Source organism: Leptonotus elevatus, chromosome 7 (assembly GCF_054856555.1).
Source record: "Leptonotus elevatus isolate MCC_2025b chromosome 7, RoL_Lele_1.0, whole genome shotgun sequence".
Lineage (NCBI taxonomy): Eukaryota > Metazoa > Chordata > Actinopteri > Syngnathiformes > Syngnathidae > Leptonotus > Leptonotus elevatus.
In genome coordinates, this window is record NC_141245.1 from 19,338,329 (window position 1) to 19,357,029 (window position 18,701).

An 18,701-nucleotide genomic window follows, 5' to 3' on the forward strand; every position below is an offset into this window, starting at 1 on the left:
TGTGGATCGCGTGGATGTTCATCGTCGACCCCTATTTTCCAGAAAAAGAACAATCAACTGTAAATGTAGGAGTTGATTGAATTCAAGTAGGCCTACGAGTCGACAAGAGGCAGTACGCATGGTTCTCTGCTGCCCCCCTGTGCTCAGCAACTGTCACTGCACCACAAGCGCAACCTCCACTTTATGGCTCCGGGTGCAAAGGTTACAACTGAGGCGGGAGGTTTGAGGAAAAACTGTGGTATGATTCTATTTGATAGCCTATGGCGCTCATCTTGCCTTTTTTTTTTTCATTATAGTTTTTATTTTTTAGACCAAAAATAAACTGCACCACTAAAACATAACGTGGATTTTCTACACATCTTACACTCATGTTTATTTGATGTAAAGTATGCCTTTTGCATCTGCACCAGCAAATCCAGACTATATGTTCAAATGAAAAACGTCATCAGTGTCAGTATTTACAAACGATATTTGCCCAAAAACAATAACTCAAAAATGTTAACTTTGTGGGAAATAATTGTGTTTATAATGGGCAGGATATTGTGCTTATTCATATTCTGTATGAATCTGATTTCTACCACTTGTTGTAATCTGTTGATGCTCCTTTTCTATGTACCCATAACTTTTATTTTTCTATTTTATTTTTTATTTTATTTAGTCTAAATTATAATTAATTATTATATTTTTATTTAATTTCTCTCTATTCATTATATTCAATTATTTTAAAATGTTGCTTTAGTTTATTTTTGCTTTCTTTTTAATCCATTTTCTATTACTCGTACTATTCTGCTGCTCCATTGTCATGTGATTTCTCCATTATTTTATTATTTCCATAAGTAAAAGTAAGGGTCTAGTGTAGTATACTGCATGTGAAAAATCAGTTATGTGCATAACAGCCTTTCCGTAGCGTATGTGAGCAAGAGAAATTCAGTTGCGTGTTAAAACTTTTGCGTAATTTGTGAGAGAATTTCACTTGTTACAGCTATACTGTATGCGAGTGAAAAGAAACTCAGTTGCAAAGTTGTGGTGGCCCTGATTTAAAACAATACTTGAACAAATAATAATCACAATTTTATGTAGGCCTATCTGTAGATGAAATAGTGAAGTGGGTAGTCTCAGTGGCCAAAATTCATGAAAGTATGTATTGCACACTTTTTATTAGATATTCAAAAATATTAGGTATTCAAAAAAAATAAAGAACTTCGGGTGGTCCGACACATTAATGTTGTTTGTTAATGTCAACCCCTCAGTTGGGTTTGAGTGTTTCAGTATTACCTGAGAGAACGTTTCACTCGTGAATGTGAGTGGGAAACATTTGTGTGTGTGTGTTTAGATAGTGGATGCAAAAAATATTCTGTTGTGTGCGACAGTGCTTCAGTAAAGCATGTAAGAGCGTTTCAGTAGTGTGTACGAGATCATTTTTAGTAATGTTTGAATGAGCGTTTTGGACAAAAACATCAGTAATATGCGACATCAGTCATGTGTGAGAATTTCATAAGTGGATCAGCGAAAAGATCCATCCATGAGTGTGAGAGTGTTTCACTGTGTAAGCAAAAAAAAAAAAGTTGAATATGTATGCAGGCTTTTCAGTAGTTTGTATGATTGTTTCAGTAGTGTGAGTGTTTCACTAGTGTATGTGAGTGCGGAGAAAATATATTAATTGTAGCCTTTAAATAAACATTTTCGGGAGCGTGTTATAGAATGTTAGACCAGTGCAATCTAACCTTAAAAAAAGCAAAAAAATATCAGCTCTGCGTGTGAGCATTTCAGTATGAAACGTAATCGTGAATTAAGTCCCTGACGACTCCTCATACTCCTCCTCAGCTAAACTGAGGTCAGTTAACGTGCACCTGCGTCACATCGGACTGAAAAAGGCTCGTCGGTGTCCGAGCTGATCCTGGATCTGCGGGGCGTCGTGTGAATCCTGACAAGTTCCGCCATTTCCCCCACTTCGGGCCCGTTCGGCGTCCTCCTTCTTCCCCACCATTGCACTGCTTCGGCAACGGCGGCACCGGGAGGCGGAGCGGCGCAAGGCAGGCAGGCAGGCAGGCAGGCGGGGATCCGGTGTGCCACAGCGGGATGAGAGCGAGACCGAGAGCCGGGGCGGATGAGAGCAAACACCGCAACCCTTGAATGTGCGACGGGCAGCTAGCGGCGCAACGACACATTGTGAACATTTTGTTGTTGTTGTCGCCACATTCCGCCCTCCTTATTATAATAGCCAACTACTAGCCTAGCTCTGATTTCATACCAACCACCGCGGTGGGAGAGGCGAGGAGGAGTGCGGCCAGGTTTCGCAAGGAGGTGGACGTTATATTCTCCTTCCGCTAGGGATCATTGACGAATATAAACGCCGGCAAGTGTGCATCCCCCCCACCCCCTCCCCACTCCCCAGAATTCTTTTTTTGGTGTGTGAGTTGTACCGACTGAGCGAAGATGTCGGGGCAGAGCATTACGGACCGGATAACGGCAGCCCAGCACAGCGTAACGGGATCCGCCGTGTCCAAAACAGTATGCAAGGCCACCACTCACGAAATAATGGGTCCGAAGAAGAAGCATTTAGACTGTAAGTATGCTTAATTGTCTCTTTTTGTTTACTATTTAAAAGCAAAGTGGCGACGCGAAAAGCCTCCCATTGGTGTGGTTATGGCGGCTGTTAGGCCTCAAAGCCTGAGGCGCCGCTAACATGCTAACGCTAGCACACGTCACGGAGATGGACGTCGAATACAGCAAATTAAGCGACGTTTCCTCTCTTGTGTGTTTTCTACTAATTACTGAATCCGTGTTTGGGGCTGCTTGATGTTAAATGATGTTTCTTGTCGTCATAGTTCCGCTTTAGTTCTGCGCTTGTATGTGAAGGCGACAGTGGTAGTAGTACTAATTGCTTACAGCATAAAATGACAGTATGAGCAAGAGCCCGATTTGACATTTCATATGATGGTTGCCATTCAATATTACTTACGATCACCTCCAGTCTTCGTTCATTGGAGGAATTTTTATTGTCAATATTAATAGTTGTGCTTTTTAGGAATAGGCTTGTAGTCAGTCCAATTTGGTGTTGTTGGCAGGTGGCACACCTGTTGTGCTGCTCAGGTGATTCCCCCGAGGTGTCATGAGTTGCAGCAACGAGTTGCAGCAACGGGTTGGTAGCCCTAGTAGGCATCCTATGGGCCGAGGAACATTTTACAGCTAGACTTTCAATCATAAAAAGAAATAAAGACGTGATTGATAAAAAAAAAAAAAAAACTACTTTAAACATTCTAACCACAAATGCATTTGGCATACAGAATCGTCTGACTCTTTACAGTCGCCCAGATGTTGGTATACACTTTTTAGGATCACCGGGACTCTTTGGGTCTCCATTCGGTCAACACAACTACATGCACTACCATGAAATCCTAGCTTTGCAATCCTATTTTGAAACCTTAAAGCAGGCTACAAACTCTTAACTTGAAACCCAAACCTGGTTTGAGAACCTGCCTTGAAAGCCTAACTACAAACCTTAATCCAGGGTAGAGCCCCAAAACTGAAACCCGAACTGCAAATAGACATCCTCTTTTGTAACTCTGGCTTAAAACCTTACTTTCAAACCCTCACCAAGGTTGGAAACACTGTTTTGTGTTCCTATATTGGAACGCTAAATGTTTCTTTCCATGAACCCCTCACACTTTCTTTAAAACCCAATTTTTAAACGGTGACCCTTGCTTGATAATTCTACAACTTAGTTCATTTTGGAAGCTTTTATTAATTTATTGATGCAATTTTGTGGTGCTGTTTGTTGCAATAAAATGTGAGGACATTTTGAGCATGTATGACTTTAAATTGTTTCATAAATTGCAATAAATATGAATTAATAATGACATTTTCTTATATCTACTTTTGGCCCACCCTGTGGTTAAGTTTCAGCTAGTTACATTTAGTGTGACCCTGCGTTAAACTTTGCACTTTGAGCCCACACGTAACATGATTTATTTTCCTACAAGTTATCTTTGTGTGTCATGCTGACTCAAGGCAAGTCCCTCCCCTCAGAATGAATCATTACGGCTGTCACACGAGTAGGATTATGTCCCACGAAAGCCCCCCAAAAACAAAAGTATTTGCTGTGACATGGCACTGCCTCCTCCATATTCATCCTCCTGCTCCTCACTCTTCTTCTTCACTAGGCCGTGCAGTCAGTCACCCATGCTCACTCGCGGCCGCTTTTCGCGAAGGTTATCCTGCCCTACTTTGAGGAGTCAAATATAGGACGGGCAAAAGAAGGGAGGACCAATTACCCCGTCAATCGGATCGGTGCTGTCGACAGCCGGGTTTGTTGGTGTTAAATACATTTAAAAATATATATATATTTAAAATCAGGTCGAGCAGCTTTGACTCTCATCCCTCGGCCAACACTGCGGATGTTAGGAAATAGTAGGAGCCGCGAGCAAGTGGGACAGCACATGTATGATTCACTGATCGCTGGCAGCGGCTGCTATCAGTGAACAGAAAGCTGAATGAATTTAGCACACTATCTGCTGATTGCTATTACAAGGAGAGGTCACGTTAGATCCTATGGATTGATGAGCCCTTACCAAATTTGAGTGGAGGGGCAAAATCATCACGTTATTGTAAGGTTCAACTTGGGCCCTGGCCCCCTAATCATTCATACTGTAATACAAATTCCACAAAGAAACTGCACAAAAAAGTATTTTATTGATCATCGGTTGATTTAATTGGCCGATTATTAGCTCTTTAGAGTGGGGGGGGGGGGGGGGGGGTATAGCCAATTATTTATTTTTACATTTTTAAAATATAAGACAAAGATAATGCTGTTAAACTTTCCAGCCAAAAATCGTCAAAAAAGCTGCCAATTTTGCTGATTATTCTGTCTGTTGTGAAGTTAAACAAATACTAGTGATTTAAGTATTTTAAAAAGTTAAACGGTCAAATCTTCCAACTGTAATTCATATCTTTATTGTTGTAAACGTTAAGTGACAAAAACATAAATTCTCTTTTAGTCATTATTGTTATTTTAATTAAGTTATGGGAATTTTATTCTGCCAAATAGTGGAATCTATATTGGTCGAGCCCTAGTTGATACTATTGTACAGCCCTTACTACTTGTACTTTTTTTGTCCCCCATTGTTTATTGTTCATCGCGCTTGTGCTACCATTGAGTCGCCTTTGGTCTGAGAATTGCAGCACCATGGCTCAACAAACATGCCATCTTTTAGCTAATATAAAACCTAATGGTTTTGGAGATACTTTTTAGAGGTAACTTGTCATTTGGTTATTTTAAAATGAGTTATTTTGCCAGCTTGGTGCATTGGGTGGAGAAGTAACTTGCTGTAAGTGGTCACCTTTTGGCAGATAAATGGAAACAATTTGTGCCATCCGGTAGCACGGCTGGGTTATGTGGTTCGAGACCCTTGCTTGTAGATACTCACCACTTGACGTTTTGTGGCACCATGCCATGTGCAATGAATGCTTAGTCAAATTTGCATTCGAATTTTGTTCCTGCACGTGTGTGACCTACTATTTATATGAACTTAACCGGGTCAGGCATGCAAAACTTAGCTCACCACTGCGGTCACTTCTGTTTATTCATAGTTTGCAGCAGCAGCAGGTGGTCTGCTCATGGGCTCAACGTGTGTTTGGAAATGCGTAACGTCATCTCACTAGTTTATTGTAGATGAAGACAAAAATATGAGAAGCGCCATCAGCTCCTCGGGAACCAACACAGCGTCACTTTCACCCATGGAGATCCTGCCTCGGGTTAATTTTAGGCAGCACGTGAACGGTCGTCACAATTCATTGCATCGCAACCGTGAATGTGATTTTTCTTTATAAGGTTAGAAAAAAAGAGTGAAACGGAATGCACGAGATTCACATATCACAATCATTTGTTCTCATGTCAGACTTGATCCACTGCACCAACGAGATGAACGTAAACATTCCCCAACTGGCCGACTCGCTGTTTGAGAGGACCACCAACACCAGCTGGGTGGTCGTGTTCAAGTCCCTGATCACCACGCACCACCTCATGGTGTATGGCAACGAGGTGAGCCACGCACACACGGAATGTCAGATAATCTCACAACAGCCCAGGCAACTGATGTCAAGCAGATTATGATTGCATGTATGATTAGATTAATGCCTTTTAGTGATGCTTTTCCTCTCCCCCCCCCCCCCCCCCCCTCCTCCCTCTTGCTCTCATTTGCAGCGTTTTGTGCAGTACCTGGCTTCGAGGAATACATTATTCAACCTCAGTAATTTCTTGGACAAAAGTGGCCTGCAAGGTAACCTCAACACCTCCACTCATGCCCCTCAGCCAGCTGTCATTTTGTATGATGTGACACGCGCCCGTTTGTTCATTCCAGGGTACGACATGTCCACGTTTATCCGGAGGTACAGTCGATACCTGAACGAGAAAGCCGTTTCGTACAGGCAGGTTGCCTTTGATTTCACCAAAGTTAAGCGAGGGTAAGACACTGACACTGATGGTGTTCTCTCCTGCAGTTTGAAGGTGCCCTCTTTTTGACGAAAGGCCTCTCGAGAGGCTGCAGCACAAGTGAACACAAGCAGCATTAAATAGGAAAATGGGCAAATTGTCCACATTTGCACTTAGTATTGGCCTGGTGTTGAAGCAGGCATTGCACATCTAGCTAATACTACTCAAGAAGGTGGAACATTCCATGACCCCGCATTCCATGTCGATGCCGTGTAAACACAACAGCGACACGGAAAAACGCCACCTCTTAGAGGCAGTGTAAATGGAGCTTCAGTAAAGCCGTCTACTAAAGAGGAGTCTATTTGAAGTGCAGCGTTTGTTTGTTTGGAGTGGACAATGCACCCAAGAACAATTTAAAGCGGAGGCGACCATTTGTCTCGCTGTCTTCATGTCCACTGAATCTCCCCCATGTCATCTCAGAGTGGACGGCGTCATGAGGACCATGAATACGGAGAAGCTGATCAAGACCATCCCCATTATTCAGAATCAGATGGACGCCCTCCTCGATTTCAATGTGAGTCTGAGGTGAAGTCTCCTATGGTGTTGCTGCAGCTTTAAAAACAAAAAAAAAAACAGCTTGTGTACGGGTCTGCTGCATTGACGCCTTCCCTCAGCCCAACGCCACAAAAAGATAAATGTCAGGCGTGTGTGCAAACAATGGCTGATTGCTTTCCCGCAGGTCAATGCCAACGAGCTGACTAATGGAGTCATCAATGCAGCCTTCATGCTCCTCTTCAAAGACTCCATCAGGCTCTTTGCTGCCTATAACGAAGGCATCATCAACCTTCTTGGTAAGAAAAAGCCTCCTCCTCCTCCTCTCCTCTCCTCCAAACAATCGCACCGTTTAATCCTCACCGTTTTCACCAAACAGAGAAGTATTTTGACATGAAGAAAACCCAGTGCAAAGAAGGTCTGGACATCTACAAGAAGTTCCTCACCCGAATGACCCGGATATCAGAGTTCCTCAAAGTAGCTGAGGTACTTTGGTGGTTTACAGGCTGGTTGTTGGCGCTCATGCAGGGATACAAATAAATAAAAAAATCTAATTTGGCTTTCTTTGTGCTCTAACAGCAGGTGGGCATTGACCGAGGAGACATTCCAGACCTTTCCCAGGTAAGCTTGCAAGCTGGTTGCACTCTTAGGTCTGGCTCTCTTTCTCTCTTTCGCTCTCTTTCTGTATCTGTCTGTCTCGCTCTCTTTATGTGTCTATATGTCTCTCCCCTTTTCTGACAACACACACAAATAACATCACCTACTGAAGTATACGCTCACTGACCACAATGTTAGGTTCATGTGCATAAAGAAGGTCCAATACAAGAGCTGTATGAGGCAAAAGTAACATTTTGCCTCTTAAAATGAGGTAAATACATGAGAAACGGTTCTCTGTGATGCCATCCCGTTTTAGACCCCGGCAAACTATAACACCCCTCTGTGACTGTGTTTAAAGGCAACATGTTAACAGCTCTTGTAGTGCGCTTACTAGATAATGCAGGTGCACTCAATGGCGTTTCTGCTGAGTGTATAATGACGACGAAAGTGAGGCGGCAAAACAATCCCATTCAAGGTGCCTCTTTCAATGCTGACCAAATATTTTGGCCACCATCGGCTGTGCTCTCTTCTCTCTGCACTTTGCATGCTTTCCCTCTTGAGCGCATGCTTCCACAGGAGGTGCCCCTCTTACATGTCTTTTCTTTCTTCCTCCTTAAGCGTTCTTTTCTATCCTCTTGCTCTTCTTCTTTGGCACCTCCTTTTACAGTAAATAAAGGTGTCAGGTCCACACAAAGGTTGCACATTGACAGTTAAGGTTACACGCATACTTGTACTGTAGGTGCTGTGCTGCTCAAATGGATTCCTCCCCTGACTGTCACCACCTTTATATTCTGTATTCTCCCCTTATCTTTCCACTTCAGTTCACAGTCTGTGTAAGTACTATCATTTCACTCTTCTTCTGTGTCTGTGACTTGCTTTGCCGGTGTTGTCTTTTTGCATGCCTCCGCGCCATCTCCCACGTGGTCGTGTCAAACAGCCAAAGGGATAGAAAGAAAGAAACAAAACAAGTCTATGTGGTGACTTTTTCGTCGTGGTGGGGTGTAAAATCAGAGTAGCTCATTTGCTGCAAAATGGCTGCCCCCGTTGTGCTTAGTTGCGGCCCATTTCAACAACCCGCCGCAGTGTTGTTGAACATGCTGCGGTACAGTGCGTCATCCCATACACGTGTTGCTCTCATGCAGAGTAAGTGTATGGCTGGAATGCAGTCATTGGTGCATCAGTGGTGGGCAACTACAAGAATATGTTGAACCCTCAAGTTGCAGAAAATACAATTTATATACAGTGGTACTAAGAAGGTTGACTCAAAACAGAAGTTTACATTGAGATCATTTATGGAACAGTTTGGTAGTGTGTGATCTGTTGCGATCATAAAAGCTTAACTCCAGGGCAGGCACTGTTTTAAGTAGCATGTATGCAACCACTTAAAACTCACATTCATGCCTCTGGACTATTTAGTTTTTTTCGGGAATGTGGGAAGATGCCAGAACACCAAGAGAGCCTACGCAAGCACAGGGAGAAGAGCTATGATCTGTGATCTGTGAGGCAGACATGCCAACCACTTGAATAATTGTATGGCAAGCACATGGCAGCTTCCCAGTCGGTAGCTAGCCCGAGAGGCTAACACACACCACTTGGTGCTCCCGTAGCACAAACGGATCCAAAGTTCATTGTTCCAAAAAAAGATGGTCAATACTGAATCTGGCTTAGAGCCCTATTAAGCCGATGGTAGGGGGCACGACAGAAGTAGAAACTTTTCAAAATTAAAGAAGCCACACTCTCGTTTACTTTACTTTAAATTCTGGATATAGTTTCTCTTGTCACATTTTAGTTAGTCCTTCGATGCTAGCTGAAATTAGGTCTAGTTGAAGTGCCATGGTTTTTATTTTATTTTATTTACATTTATGGCATCTTTTTCCTGAAAATTTTGTGAAATATCCCAATTGTACATGTGGATATTGTTTGACTTTGTGGGTACCACTGTATAAAAAGGATGGTTTATATTCTGTTCTTGCTTGGCTTCCCACCACTGTCCTTCATGGTCTCGATGTGTACACACACACACTCATGCGGCGTGTGAGCAGAATGCTGACTGTGTGTGTTCTCGCCGCGACAGGCTCCCAGCAGCCTCCTGGAAGCTCTGGAGCAGCACTTGGCCTCTTTAGAGGGCAAGAAGGTGAAAGACTCCACGGCGGCCAGCAGGTATGTTAATTCGCCCGTCACACTCCGTTTCCTCGGGACCGCCACGCCGTGTTGCCCGCATCCCAGCGTGGGTCCGTCCATCCCACAGGGCCAGCACTCTGTCCAACGCCGTGTCGTCACTGGCGAGCACGGGAATGTCTTTCACCAAAGTGGATGAGCGGGAAAAGCAGGCAGCGCTGGAAGAAGAGCAGGCCCGACTCAAAGCGCTGAAGGTGAATCAATGACCTTATCTCAAGAGTCACTCTCTTCGCTGTCTGCTTTATCTTGATGTGCGTTGTTCCTCCTGCAGGAACAAAGGCTCAAGGAGCTCTCCAAGAGGCCCTCCTTTGCCACCACGGATACGTCGCCCGTTTCCACCACGGGGGGAACTATTAACACTGCTCCGGCCATTGATCTATTCTCCACACCGAGCTGTTCCAACGGGTACCTTTGCTTACATTCAATTTTAGATGGAGCTGCAAACAGAAAATGATGATGAAAATGCAATTCATTATGCCAGCACTTTCATCACTGTTCTATTAACAGCCTGCATCGCCAAATGTTTTCCTTCCCTCCATTTTCTATTGGGATTGTCCTTGTTAGGTTCTCGTTTCAATAGAGCTTATTCTAGCCGATTGTGGGAAAGAGTCGGTTTGGTTAATTATATTGATAACTAATTTGGGCTGCAGCTAATGCTTATTTTAATATTCATTATTCTATGTTGTTCATCATCATTATTATTATTATCATTCCAGTGCTGTGAAAATGGAGAGCGACCTGTTTGATCTTCAGTCGACGTTTCAGCCACCCATGCAGTCTGCTGCGTCAGGGCTCCCCGTGGCAACGGCGTGGGCAGGTAGAGCGCCACCGACGCGGCCGTCGAGCGCCACCTGTCTTCTTTTTACCTGCTCTGCATGCTCTCTTTTCTTACATCCACCAGTTCCTCTCCACTTGTTTTTGGTCTGTTTCATTTTCTCCTGTCTTTCTCTTTCTCTCTCTGCCTGCCTGTAGATCCTTTCACTTCTGCCGAAGCTGGAGACGACTCCATGCCAAACCTTAACCCTTTCCTCTCAAAACTCGTTGTCGATGCCTCTCACTTACCTGTCGTGTCTTCAGACGGTGTTAGCTTTTCCACTACGACATCTGCTCATGAAATGTTTGGTGGTAATGACTCTCATTTTGTTTTTCCGCATTCTCCTCGCTCATGTATGTGTAGACGCATGACGTAGCTTGCTTGTCTTCCATGCTGCTTTAGTTTGAACTTTATCAGTGTTGTCTGTCTTTAAAGCTAAAATCCTGCCTTTTTCAGTGAAACCTTGTTCCTCCACTATATCTAGATTGTCGGTCAAGGCCGAATGCCCACCTGCTTTAAAATGATCCTCCCTCCCACCCAACACTCATATTCCCTTTTTGATGAACTTTGGTTCTGTGATGTGTTGCTGTGGCGCTTTAAAATTGTTTTTTTTCTTTTACCAATGCTATGTTTGATTCCCTAGATCGTTACAATCCCTTTATTGACACAAACTCATCAGTTTCAACAAATAGCAAATGCGCAGTGCGGCTAGAACACTCCATCTCAGGTACTACTATGGCTCTGAGTCCTGCAAACTTGGATCCTATACAATACCCCAACAGCTTTTAATATTCAGTCACTCCCTCCCATTTACACTAGCGCTCTCTATTTCACACTTTAGTTACTTTAAAATCTTTTACATGTTGGGTAACTTTTTTTTTCTGCCTGCTTGTTTGGCTTGGATCTGAAACTCCTTTTTTTTTTTTTTTTTGCTCTGGTTCTTCCTCTCCTCCTTCTTCTTCTTCTTCTTAATGCTTCCTTCCTGTGGCGTGTCAGACTCCTTCTGTGGCCCAGTGTCCATTGCCCAGCACCTCCCACACCAGGCTCCCTTCCCCACAGAGCCCTCTACTGTAGCAGGTCTATTCAGAGGTATTGAAGGCTCTCTCTGTCTGTATAGATGTGTGAATCCTGCTCCACTGCTAAGTGGCGACTCCCCATGCTTGTAGAACCGAGTCCGGTTTGAGAGGCATCACTTGTCTTAACTGCAGCTGCATTCTTTTTATCTCCTTTAAGGATACTCAACGCCTCAACCCCCTCCCCAGCCACCTGCAGGAGGACTCCAAGTGGACTTTGAGTCTGTGTTTGGAGCCAAAGCTACAGGCAGCAACAGCCTCAATGCTGAAGGTTAGGATCTAATGTCACCAATCCATTTGTTTCATTCATTTTCAGCGGAGTATGTTAATTGTGTTGTAAGCATCTTGTTTCTACCAACTAAGCAGGATTTGGTGAAAAAAACAACCAATTTCCAAGAAACGTTATAGGGTGGTATCAAAAATGTCCTCTTTCTCCCTTTTATGTCAGTATGCCAGCTCATACTCACCCTACCACTGTTGCACTGCCACTGGTACTTTCCAGTCAGTTTGGTCTGATTTACGTTCCAACTTGACTTGGGGCAATGACGCAGGGAACAGACTGCTCATGTTGAGATTGCCACCATCTTGTGGTCACATAATGTTATTACATTGAGAGATCAGGCAGGAGCTGCAAAACTGTAATACCTTCATAGAGTTTTCAATGCAATTTTAAATTGTGTGTGTGTGTATATTGGCAAATAAGGCATCAAATAGGTGTCCTAGTAGTCAGCCTTACAGATCTGATGTGCAGGGTTCGAATACCTGCTCTGGCATTCCTGTGCCGTTTGCTTATTCTCCTTGTGTTTGCGTGAGTTTTCTCCAGGTATTGCCTCCTATATTCCCAAAACACGCACGGTAGGTAGAGTTGCACCGTTTGATCCGCCGGGATTGGGATTGACGCTGTTTTCCTTCATTTTGGGTGATCAGTGATCGGCTGATCTCTTAAAATAAAATTGATCTTGTACACCAATCTCATCTCCCTCTGCAGAGGTCTGAAAAAGTCATCCACTGTCCTCTTCTGCTGTGAGATGACTAATAATCTTTTAATTTTTGTTTGAAAGAACTACTTCATATGTAGTTAAAAAGGTTTAATCTTTGGGATAACCAATTTTATTCAAAACATTGTTGTGACTCAAGCAAATGTCCATTCATACAAACAAAAGCATTGCCCTTGGTAAATAAAACATCTGTTGCAGAGTCAAACACAATCTGAGGTTCTTTATTTATAAATATGACCCTCTGTGTTTTGTCAGATATCACCGGAGGGATCCTGAAACCGACCCTTGCGGGCTCCAACCTGACGTCCAATCAGCAGCCAGACAAGCTTGTGTCTGACGACCTTGACTCCTCCCTTGCCAACCTTGTCGGCAGTATGTATGCATTTTTGAGTGCTAGTCAATTGTAACGTAATTGTTGTATCATGGACGTCTGTTTTCCTCAGACCTAGGAATCGGAAATGGCACCATGAAGAAGTAAGTTGCGCGCGGTCACTCGTCATCTTGCAGTGCGTTAGAAACACTGAACTCGAGCTTCCTTAATCCACAGTGACATCCACTGGAGTCAGCCCGGCGAGAAGAGGATGACAGGCGGCACCAACTGGCAACCCAAAGCGGCACCGACGACGACCTGGAACCCCGTCTCCATGGTGATTTTACATATACGTCAGGGTGGGGAGCATACGGCCCGTGCACGATATGCGGCCTGCCAGATCATTTGATCAGGCCTACCAAAATAAAACCTCAAAAGCACTTGTAAAAAGACCAAAAACACCATCCTAATGTTTAACGCTTACAGCAGAACAACTTTTATTACTGTATGTCTATGAAACTACTGGTTTGACAGGACTGTCTGAAAACCTCAGTGTAACGTTTGAGCTGGTAATTGTGCATAGTCAGATGGCACCTCAAGAGAGTACAAAACCAAAAAAGCCAGTCACTATCTCCTTCATTTTTGTTTTTAGACACCCAGAAAACAGTTGCGCCTTGTTGCACACATGCTGAGCCCTTGGTACTGTGATGTCATTTTCACTCGACAGCAGTTCCAAGTACAAGGCAAAAATGGCAGCCCCCTGAGATGGATAAAAATGGCTGGATTTTTCGGCTTAATTCCTATTCCACTAACGCAATATTAGAATACTGTGTTGGCAGTAGCGGGGGCACAGAAGGCATATTTTAAAGACAAATTTTCACTTGACTTTGCCTTTTAAAATAGAAAAAAAATCCACAATATGCTGTTATCGCACAACTCTTGCTTCCACAATAAAATTGTTGTCCTATAAAAAATGTTTGTGTCCCTGCAGGCACCATCCATCATGACCTTTCCCGCCACCACACCCACGAGCATGATGGGCTATGGCATGGTGAGTACAGTATGTATGAACAATGTTACAGTGGTGCCTCAACTTACAAGTTTAATATGTTTCGTAACCACGCTTGTTATTCAAAACATTGTATCTCAAAGCATCTCTGCCCATTGAAATGAAAGGAAATGCATTCATCTGTTTTGCCCCCACTCCAATTCAAACACCAACAACAATATTGTGTTTTCTTTTAATAAGAAAAATAATACTCTACAGTGTGTGTTTTTTTTTAAATACAAATTTATTGGCAAAATGTATTTAAATCGAAGCAATTTGTGCATCATGCCAAATTGGTTGTGCAGTGCCTTCTGGTGTGTGCACTTTGGCCACTGGGGAGCGACATAATAATAATTTTGTAGTTATTTTATTGTATGTCTGGATGTTTTGCTGGACAGTTTGTTTAAATGATTATAATTATAATTGTCTGCTTGTATCTTGAAAAACTTAATAGTTTTTCCACTAAAACGGAGACTGCAATGTTTGACAAATAATCCTCCGGCTCCTTTTGCAGCCTCCACAAATGGGCTCCATGGGCATGATGAATCCGCCCACCATGATGTACGGCCAGTCTGTGATGAGGCCGCCCAATCCTTTTGGCTCGGTGTCCAGCACTCAGGTGGGTGCACCGCATCTCCCTCCTCCTGCCAGGTGTCAGTGTGTGTGTGTGTGTGTGTGTGTGTGTGTGTGTGTGTGTGTGTGTGTGTGTGTGTGTGTGTGTAATCATCATGCTGTGTCATGTTCCCAAGTTGGTGCAAAGACCGATGATGGCAGTTTGAACGAGCCTCGGCTCTTGTCTCGAACTGCACATCATCTCCTTGTTCTTTTTTTTTTTCCTCTCCTCCATTTATCCAACTCATTCGATTTGACATTGCCGCTTGTCCGAACTAATCTCATCCCCCTCTTCCCTCGTCTCTGCGCTGACTCTCTGACCTCACCTCTGGCCCCCCTACTTCCTGTGTGTGTGTGTGTGTATTCCTGTGAATAGCCCTCGGCAGCCTCTAGTCCTTCCAGCCAGAGTCCTCTCCGTGCCCCCGGACAGGACCCGTTTGCACACCTCTCTCTCAAGGATTTCTTGTAGAGCGTCTCTTTAGGTACAGCATGCCCCCTCTGCTGGCAGATGCATCCCACCCACACGTGACCTGTGTACAACATCCATGTGTGGCTGCTTATCTTCTTCATACTCCTGTCTTCATCTGACATAGATGCCACGTGCTTTTGTCTTTGCTTGATCTTGATCTTGTTTTGCTCGATTCACTGTCTTGACTGTAATGAGGCTCACGCTCATCGCATACTGCTATGAACTGATTTGTTGTCCTTTTTTTTTTTTTTAATTGAATTTAACCAGCTGACCGTTTTTTTTTATGCCCCGCCCATGAGGTTTTCACTCGGCAAGCTTTACATGATATCACTTAAGGGACAGACGGTAGTATTTAAGTGTTATTAATTACATTAAATTACACAAAAATGCCATGTTCCCAAATGTAAAGTAGGTGCATGTATACAATATAATGTAATATTAGCAACCTTTGAATTCTTAGATCCGTACCTGAGACAAAGAGATATTGTATGCAAGTCTCAACACACTATATATAGCCTATATAGGGGTGGCGTGGCTCAGTGGTAGAGTGGTCATCTCACAACCCTGAGGTTGTGGGTTTGATCCCAGGCCAGTGTGGCCGCTTCGAAATACGCTTGACCAAGATACTGAACCCGCAGTTGCTCCTGATGCTGCGTCATCAGTAAGGGAATGAGTAGTCAAAATGTAAAGCAGTTTGAGGGCCTTGTATAGTGTTGAGTAAAGCACTATATAAATCAAGGACCAATTACACTTATGACTAACTTATACAAACATAGAAAAGTAGCTTAGTGTTTGTATGAGCAACACTTTTAGGCGCTCAGTATAACCGAAGCAGTAATGAAAATAGAATGATGGAAATGAAAACTGGTTTAAAAAAATTAAATACAAAGGACTATTATGAAGAAAATAGCAAGTATCGAGGCAGACTGGTCAGAACTAATAAATTCCCTGTAACAAACATGGACGTGCACCAAATTGTGGAGCACAGTACCCTGGAACGCTAGCCACCATTAAAGGCACCGTCTCCATCAGCAGGATCAGCATTTTGTTTAACGTTTGTCTGAACAATATCTATAAACCAGAACTGTTACATTTTTTAATCAGAGTAATCGTATCTTAGAATTTTGATTAATCACGGTTAATCGCTTAATAAAAAAGGCTTTTTTTAATCTACATTTTTTTCCCCGCCAAATTTGAAGAGCACCGCTTATATGTTAATTAATTATTTTGACATTTAATGTTATGAGTACGTCTTCAACATCTTTTGATCCACTGCACACGCTCATCCGCCTCTTTTTCTAATCAGTTAATTACTTGCCTAATTTAAAATGGAAAAAAAAAAGACCTTGATAGTTTGACAAGAACAAATATTCTAAATGTGATACGCAAACATTCATTAAATGCTTTACTTTAATGCATGAAATTATGTTTATTGACCAACCTGTGCTAGCTTAAACGTAGCCATCCGCTGTCACTGTAATCTGCGTTAATTCATAATAATTTTTTTGTGATTAATTAATCAATTAACGCTTTAACTTTGACAGCACTACTATAAACAAATATCTACTTGAATGTAAAATTGAGTAGGATGTGCATTGTTTTGAGCATGGAACCTTTTGTTAAAATGTCCACACAAAAAAATGAAAATGGCAACTGTTTAACATTCTTGTCATTTGTTCTAAAAAAGACACCAAATATATGCACAATGTTTGGCTTAATTGTACCTTTTTGTATGTATTTATTTCAGTTAATTTTGTTACCGTATTTTAAACTTGCATTTAGGAGCTTAACTAAATGAATACAGGATATGCAGCAGAATCGGCGAAGGTAGAAGCTGATGTCATTGTGCGGCGGGCGGGGCTTATTTAACAGCAAAATTGAAATGATGTGATGACGCTCTTCTGACTTTTGTCACTCTCCGTTGCAGACGCAGTTCATGTAACTTTGAAGAGCTCGTCTCTCTTGGAAAGATGAAGCACTTAGCAGCAAAAAGCTTTGTCCTCGTCCTGGTCTCCGGAGAGACTTTCACGAACCCTCCTCCCCCTTACACCCCCACCACACACCCACACACTCACTCGCATACACACAACACCCACACCACCCGCCTAAAAATACTGATCATGTCGAGATGCGACGGCTTTCAGTAACCTTGGTAACAAAGTGGATTCCTTCTCCATTTTACAGAGTCATCTGTAAAGGTAAAGTTCTGGCTGCTGAGAAACTTTGATGTTATGTATTTGGTTAAAAAAACACAAGACATCAGAAAAAAAACTTTTAAGCCGCGGTCGGGTGTTGAGCGAGCGGGAAGGGGGATTGGTTGTACGGCGATGGCGACCTTCCCTTTTTTTCCCCCCCTCGACGCCGCCGAATCCAACCGTCACGGCGTAGTGATGCTAATGACGTTTACACCCATTTAGTTTGTGTCTTTTTTACCGTGTTTACAGTAGACATTCCCTGTGTGTCGTTTGTATTTATTTATGATTATCAGTCGAAGGAGCTCGAGCGGGGTTTATTGTAAAATCAACAGCGCATAATAATGAGCATTGAACACGCGTGGGAGTGCTTGAGCATTAAAGCTATCATCAAGAGGTAGAGTGACAAATAGCTATTATATAAATGACACCTATTAAGCCGAATAATAGCACTAAATATTGACTTATTTTTCTTTCTTTTTTTTCAGTTTTCTTTTTTCTATTGCTAGATGAAAATTATATTTAAATAAAAATCATCGCCCCTGTGCTGAGAGTACAGGAGTTCCCATTAAAACAGGGGTGGGAAACCAATCTGGCCCACAATGCAATCCTAAAAACATGCGCATAATATATAATGATTAATTAAAAAACACACAAAAAAAGTTTGTTCATATTTTCATTTAGTATGGCCCTTGGAGGACTTGATAGGACAAGGGTGGCCCACCCCTGCGCTAAACAGTACATAGTGCATCCTGTGCCTATATAGGGGTATTTTCTTGTTTGTAACTTGAGTAACACTTCACACACCATCCCGACAACGGCGGCGGGCTCCATTTTGCTTTAATAGCTTGGCACGCCGTCGACTCGGTGAGCGCGCTCGAGGCTGCCTTTACTCTCTGAATGTGAAGAGTTGTCTTCATGTTGCACACATCTTTCCACTCCGCACGACAGCCACCCACCCGCCAGCCCGCTCGTCAAAACGGGCTCGAGTGGCGGGCGGGCGGCGTCGACGGAGGTGGAGGAGGAGGGACGAGCACTGTTGATCGGCGCTCAGTGTAAATATAATAATGAAGATGAAAAAAAAAGTGACTGTTCTTTGATTGAAAAAGTGAAAGATGTATGAAATATGAACACGATTCAAATCTAATTTGACTCTACCTATTAAGTCTTGATTCAGGATGATTCTCTCTGCAGATCTTTGTCATTAGAACCTGTAGCAGGCGACCACTCAAATCTTGTTTTTTCTTTTTCAAATAAAGAGCAGCTTCCACAAAAAAAGCAAACAGACTCTTTCTTTCACTTTTTCTTATTTTTCGCCTCCATAAAGATTGCAGTTAGTAATGAGCAAATGTTTGGCCAGGCCACAAACTTGCCGCAAAACTAAACATTGGATCATTCAACAGCCCTGCGTGCGGTAAATCCTTTTTA

At 42.9% G+C, this 18,701-nt stretch overlaps 1 protein-coding gene across 12 annotated transcripts; it reads left to right on the top strand.

Moving 5' to 3' along the window:
• The first annotated feature begins 1,804 nt into the window (after window positions 1–1,804).
• picalmb (phosphatidylinositol binding clathrin assembly protein b) lies at window positions 1,805–18,588 on the top strand. 12 transcript variants are annotated; one of them, XM_086080282.1, is made up of 24 exons: window positions 1,805–2,566; window positions 5,898–6,040; window positions 6,203–6,278; window positions 6,360–6,426; window positions 6,911–7,004; window positions 7,170–7,281; window positions 7,362–7,468; window positions 7,562–7,603; window positions 8,401–8,412; window positions 9,654–9,739; window positions 9,828–9,951; window positions 10,029–10,162; window positions 10,474–10,574; window positions 10,730–10,882; window positions 11,215–11,298; window positions 11,568–11,660; window positions 11,805–11,915; window positions 12,898–13,014; window positions 13,086–13,116; window positions 13,190–13,289; window positions 13,944–14,003; window positions 14,515–14,619; window positions 14,989–15,094; window positions 17,009–18,588. In XM_086080282.1, exons 1-23 carry the CDS (start codon window positions 2,437–2,439, stop codon window positions 15,079–15,081), a joined length of 2,175 nt encoding a protein of 724 aa, XP_085936408.1. In that variant the 5' UTR covers window positions 1,805–2,436; the 3' UTR covers window positions 15,082–15,094; window positions 17,009–18,588. The 12 variants fall into 12 exon arrangements, with proteins under 12 accessions (XP_085936408.1, XP_085936406.1, XP_085936410.1 ...); XM_086080280.1 differs by having other exon boundaries at window positions 1,807–2,566; window positions 6,360–6,462; window positions 17,009–18,581; XM_086080284.1 differs by lacking the exon at window positions 11,568–11,660 and having other exon boundaries at window positions 1,808–2,566; window positions 6,360–6,462; window positions 17,009–18,578.
• Window positions 18,589–18,701: the final 113 nt, after the last annotated feature.